The 6,174-nt window shown below is 38.5% G+C and overlaps 1 protein-coding gene across 3 annotated transcripts in view; it reads right to left on the reverse strand.

Annotated features, from left to right (window-relative positions):
• The window catches only part of LOC122088983 (dolichyl-diphosphooligosaccharide--protein glycosyltransferase 48 kDa subunit-like), a 21,047-nt gene that overhangs the window by 3,784 nt on the left and 11,089 nt on the right, over nt 1-6,174 (reverse strand). Inside the window, exons 6-7 of one of the 3 annotated variants that reach the window (XM_042658386.1) lie at nt 849-904; nt 712-753 (exon numbers count right to left, since the gene is read on the reverse strand). The exons of 1 other annotated variant lie outside the window; for it this stretch is intronic. In XM_042658386.1, the coding sequence (XP_042514320.1) occupies nt 712-753; nt 849-904 (98 nt within the window). The remainder of the gene's footprint in view (nt 1-711; nt 754-848; nt 905-6,174) is intronic. One more of the 3 variants, XM_042658387.1, reaches the window with a different exon arrangement.

Consider the following 6,174-nt stretch of genomic DNA (forward strand, 5'->3'; position numbering starts at 1 on the left):
TGGAGCATCAAAGGAGCATGGCTTCTCAGATCCCCTTAAAAACTGCCTATACCAGGATACCTAGATAGACACAAACAGGGCATTTGTAGGTCTATATATAAGATTTTGGCGGGAAATACGCTAATGAATAATCCAACAAATGGCCAAAACTAGCTACCAACCATGTAATAATTATGAGGCAAAATTGCATAAACAAACAAATCATTCATATGAATAATCCACTTACAAGTATAATCATTGTTTAGAAGATAAATGGCAAGTTACCACGTGCCCTAGGAGTCTAGGAGAATGGAAATTTATACCTGGACATTTTTTTATACAAATATTTCTTTATTTTTTTTTTTCTTATATTATATAACTACATTCAATTTTTACGCTACTGTAACAATAATTAGACATGTTTTGTCAAGATGGGCAAAGCAATATCTAATAATCATATAACACACCAGTACATGTCCAAGTCATAAGAAACAAACTATAGTAGCATATAATGCATCAGATTGTGGAATACTACCTTAACAGACCACCAGAGTATACAGCTATACATTTCTCTGGACATCAATAATTCCCCACCACAGTATACAACTATACATTTCTCTGGACATCAATAATTCCCAAAGACAAAAAATTCCAAGCAAAAGTAATACAACAGGTCCCATAGACCAATAAACAGGACAAAGACCATTAAAAAAAAAAAATCAACTCACTCACTTGATTGAACTTCCAGCCTTCTGAACACCTGATCTAAAAAATCTGAATCTCAGAAGTAACCATTATCAGCAGATATTAGTAATTTAGTATAATTTAGATTAGAAGCAAACCCAGAACAACTAGAAGGTACCACATACCGATTGCTGAAGAGGGCTAAAGACCCAGAGATCAATATACGAGCATTATTTCTTGCCTACAATGTAACAAAGATATCAAAAAAATTAATGTTTGGCAAATAATGATTGAAGAAGCCAAATTAATTAACATACATGAATAATTCTGTACACACACAAGGCACCACTGTTAATTTCCATTTAACAGTGAAAGCTCGCAATAGTATCATCATTGATGAAGACAGCACTCAAGGATTTAGGATTTACCAGAGGAGAACCAAACATATGCAGCAACATGTCACTACATTATGCCTAAATGACTAGTGTTATGTGTAGCTTACGTTATCTTCTTGCATTTTAATTTACTTAGTGTCAAAAGTATTATGTACAAATGTTGTAAGGGAGTTACTATGGAGTTATTGCTGGAGAAGAAGTTATAGGAAGTTGTTTCTCTTTCTTTTTATTTTGGGTTTTAAAAAGGTCGTATTTTGAAATGGAAGACAATGAGGATGATGTTGAACTTGTGAGATTTCTCCCATTCTTTACAGGATGAGTGATTCCCTGCAAACCTTGGTGTGAAGCCAAGCCCACTTTCTCTTCTCTTACTCTTCCCTCTTATGCTACCACCCTCGTTCTCTCCCCTCTGCCTTTTCTCCTTTTCTACCAGTTGGTGCGAAGCCAAGTCCCCTCTCTCTTCCCTCTTATGCTACCACCCTCTTCTCTCCCCTATTCCTTTTCTACCAGTCCCAGTTTTCCCACTTTTGTCTTAAATTATAGCCTCACACAATGGGGATTCATCAATTAACCACAAGGAGGCAGTGGGACAGCAAAGGAAGACTTGTTAGAAAGATTTATTTAAAACTTTTATTGATATAAGAATAATATAAAGCACAAGGGCAGCTACTTGACTAAGGGCCTGTTTGATAATGTTTCTGCTGTTTCTGTGTGTAGAAACAGTAGAAAGAGTTTTCCCCGTTTCCAGAAACAGATTCTTTTGTTGAAAAAAGTATTTGATAAACATGTTTCTGGAAATGTTTCTTGCAGACATTGGTGTTTGATAACACTTGCTTCTGGAAACGTTTCATGGGATGGAGATTGCATGCCTCTCATACAGAGAGGGATCAGAAGCAGAGAAGAGAAGCAACTCCTCTGCCTCTAAGTATCACCTCTCATCTCTGTATCGAAGAACTTGGAACCCTTCTCAACCTTGAAAGGGAAATTACCAGAGATCAGCACTAGCAGTAAGCATCAGAGAGAGAGAGAGAGAGAGAATCACTGAACCAAAAAGGAAATGTCTTTGTAAGAGAGAAATTTCATCATTCAATGGAAGGAGGAGCATCTACTTCACTCCATATATTACTTCTTCTTCTCCTTCTTCAATTTTGCCTCGTTCTCCTCGGAGAAGCACCAATACCTTATCAGAATCCATGATGGAAGAGAACTTGGAGCAAGCCAAATCTATCATCACCAAGTGGGATCCCAACGCCTCCTCCTTCGCCAAATTCACTTCTCTCTTCCACAAGAGCCGTTGCGAAGCCAAGGAATTCCTCAAATCCATCAACGATTTGCAGCGTGCTATGCACTTCTTCGTCTTTCACTCCTCTGACAAGCTTGTCCGATGTCAGAACCTGATGCAGATAGCCATGAAGCGTCTAGAGAAGGAATTCAACCAAATTCTCTACGCCAATTGTGTCCACCTCGACCCCGAATTCGTATACACTCGATCAACCATTTCCCGCGGCTCTGTTAGATCAAGCACCTCTGACTACGAAGACAACACCAGCTCCGAGGATGAGATTCAAGTCCCCGAAGAATCCATTTCACAAGCCAAGCGGTTCTCCACACTTGCCATGTGCGACCTCAAGTCTACGACTGAATGCATGATTTCGTCCGGCTACAGCAAAGAGTGTGTCGAGATCTACAAGATGATGAGGAAGTCTGTCGCTAGCGAGGCTCTGTACAAGCTCGGAGTCGAGTGGCTTTCCTCTTCGAAGATTCAAAAGACGGATTGGGAGTGCCTCAGAGCTCAAGATTAAGAGCTGGCTCAACGCCATCAAGTTTGCAATGGAGTCACTCTTCTATTGCGAAAGGTTAGCTTGAGATCACGTCTTCACCGCTCCCGATTCCGTCAAAGAGTCCTATTTCTCGGAAATCACTAAAGGAGCCATCACTGTATTCGGGTTCCCGGAATCTGTGGCCAAGATCCATGAGGGAAAGTCACCAAGGAGTTGCAATGAAAGATACTTGACACCCCTGGCTTCAGACGAGGGCAAAGGGTTCCAAGGAGATGACCAGCTTCAGCCGAAGGAGAAGATCACCAAGGAGTTATAGTGAAAGAAAGGGGAGATCCTTGCGACAATGACGAATGAGGAGAAGAAAAGGGAGAGAGGTGCTTCGGTGGAGTCTTTTTGAGTTTCTAAACAATAAGAGATTTTTATCGTGCAAGATTCGATTTTTGTCCCTTCAAGTCGTTTTAAGAAACAAAGAAATATGTCCGACTAGTTTCGTCAAACCCATTTCTTAATCATAAATAGGCTTAAATTTTAATTTATATTTCAAGAAATGGGTGAAAGGAAATAGGTTTGCCAAACAGTTTTGGGGTCGTTTTTCCGTTTCTCGGCACAGAAAAATGAAAAAACACATTTCCGAAAACGTTATCAAACGGGCCCTAAGAGATAGTGATGCAAATAAAGATAGAATTGAGCTTATTTTAGTGAAAAACAAAACTTGGGGTTGGGTTATAGTGGGCGAGCCTATGGCACAACGGTTAAGTTGCACTATTGCAACATGTTGGTCACAGGTTCGAAACTTGAAAACAGCCTCTAGTGAAGCAGGGGGTAAGGTCTGTACATTTGCCCCTCTGAAACCCTACAGTAGCGGGAGCCTCGTGCACTGGGTTGCTCTCTCTCTCTCTCTCTCTCTCAAACCTTGAGTTGGGTTATATGTATTGGGCTTTTGGTCCAATGGGTCTTCATTGTAATAGGCCACTTTAATAGGCATAAAAAATGCGTAGGTGGTAGTGGTAGAAATACGGAATTTACTTTATTAGGTTAGTTTAAGTTGTTTTATTTAAGTTTTAATCCTTTATCTAATGTAGAGGGTTTACTTTTAAGTGTCCTTTGTGTTCTAACAAAGCTTATAGCATATTTTTGCCAACCAACGATTTTGATTAATGAAGATTTGGATGTTGCCTTTTGTTGCTGAGAAAGGATGTTGCCGTAAGACTTAGTGAAGAGTAAGAAACTCAAGGATTATAAAGATTCTAATATAGGCCTTGATGAGCACATTTATGTGTGAAATCTAGGGTAGTAAAACATGCATTTTACATATTTAGAATGGAACTACCTTGGGTTTTACTCTCTTTTTGCAGGTTTTATATTTTCAAGGCCTTAAGGACTATCAGGCGCTATATCTCCAATTTTACACATAAAGAGGTCCTATTTCTTTTCATGGTTGCGAAGATGACGAAATTCTGAGCAAGATGGACGTGTTCAATTAAAAGTACACATTCGTTTGGTCACCCGTACAAATGATTATTCTTTTCGGGCCAGAAAAAAAATAATGGATTAGAACTGAACTGAGATGCAAAACCAGCCCGTTTGCAATTGTCTCAGAGGCACAAGGAATACTCCAAATGCCAACAAGGATCAATGGACCACATCCTTAAGTGATTGAAGATTCGTTTTTGGTAACAACAACTACCTAGTGTAATTGGTGAGCTATGGTGTGCAAAATTCCCTTGCTCACCAAGGGGTCTCAAGTTCGAATCTCATGGTTGTTTTTTTTAGAGAATTTTGTTGAAGATTTTCTGCTTTTCACTCACTTAAAGCACTAAGGGCATGGAGGGGATTTCCACATCAAATTAGAAGCAAGAAAAATTGTGGAAGGGTTCCTGCGCAAGAAGAGAAGAAAAAAAAAAAGGGAGAAATAAAGATTGTCCAAATCTTCTCTCTCCTCCACATCATCACCAAAATATTGTCCAAATCACACAAAGCAAGAAGAAAATCCTCCCTTGGAGGGAGAAAAAGAAGAGAAATAAATTAGAAAAAAAAAAGGGAAAGAAAATAAGCAAAAAAATTATAGGATATTTCTCCAAGTTTATTTCTCTCTTCTCTCTCCTCCATCTTAGCACTTTTGGACTCAAAAGATCTTAATATCAATTGTGGGTTTCTCTCTTTTAGGAAAGAGAAAATTGTTACCCTACCTCCCCATTCCCTATAAATACAACTCATGTAAGAGGAGGGGAGACATTTCATTCTTCTTCTAGTTTTTTTTTAGTTGCTCTCTCTCTCCCTCTCACTCTTTAGTTTTAGTTCTTCTCTATTTTTTCTTTAATCACTTTTGTAATAGTTTTTTATGTCAATTAATGCAAGCACTCTTTTATTCTTATTCAGCCTTTTTATGTTTATGATTTATGCAATTGAGTTGTAATTTTTTAAGTTATAGTTCTAGGCTTAGATCTAGGTGACAAGATCACGAGCCGTGGAGCAATTTTTTTTCAAGTTCAAGCATTGATTCAAGTAAGTAGGCTCCTTCAGTAGTCTTCTCTCTCCCCTCTCATTCCCTCTTCTGACTACCCTTTCTTTCTTAATTTAGGATTTTTATTTTCAGTCGTTACATTATTGCTATCCCTTTCCCCCAAGGTCCATGGCTAGTGTATGTGTTGGCTTTGCCCCTCCTAGCCATAGAACCATCAATTTATTGCTTTTATTCTAATTGTCTCCCTTTCCCTAAAGCCAAGTAGAGTAACCCTTGTAAGAGTGACTCTCTGGTCAAGTAGGGAAGCTCATATTATGATGCATCCCTCGGACTAAGTAGAGAAACCTACTTGTGAGTTCTCTCTAGCTTTATCCCCTTTCTTTTACTTTATTTTTATTTCAGCATTTTTTCCTTTATTTTTTTTTTTAATTGTGTGGGTTGTTTATTTTCAGTTATTTATTTATTTAATTTTAATTGTGTGGCTTGCGTCTATAAATTTTTAGATGACGAATGGTTAGGACGTTATTTTAGATACTTATGTTTAGGACGGTAATTAGAATTAGATCACAACCATTAATCGGTTCACTTTCGCATTATTAAAAGAAATAAAAATAAATAAAGTGGCTGCTCTCCCTGTGTTCGACCCGTAGCTACACTAATCCGTACGCTTACGGTTACATTTTAAATCTCAAACAGGCCTGCTGGTGGGAAATCGAAGGTCATATCCTTTTACACCCGTCCCCAAACATAACTGCCCTTTTCATTGTGACAAATGATGCACCACATAGTACCAATGACTTCTGCATTGCAACAATTTACTATCTGGAAGGGAAAGATGATCCTTCTTGTCATTGTAGGCAATGCCGGTAAA

Source organism: Macadamia integrifolia, chromosome 9 (genome assembly GCF_013358625.1).
Source record: "Macadamia integrifolia cultivar HAES 741 chromosome 9, SCU_Mint_v3, whole genome shotgun sequence".
Lineage (NCBI taxonomy): Eukaryota > Viridiplantae > Streptophyta > Magnoliopsida > Proteales > Proteaceae > Macadamia > Macadamia integrifolia.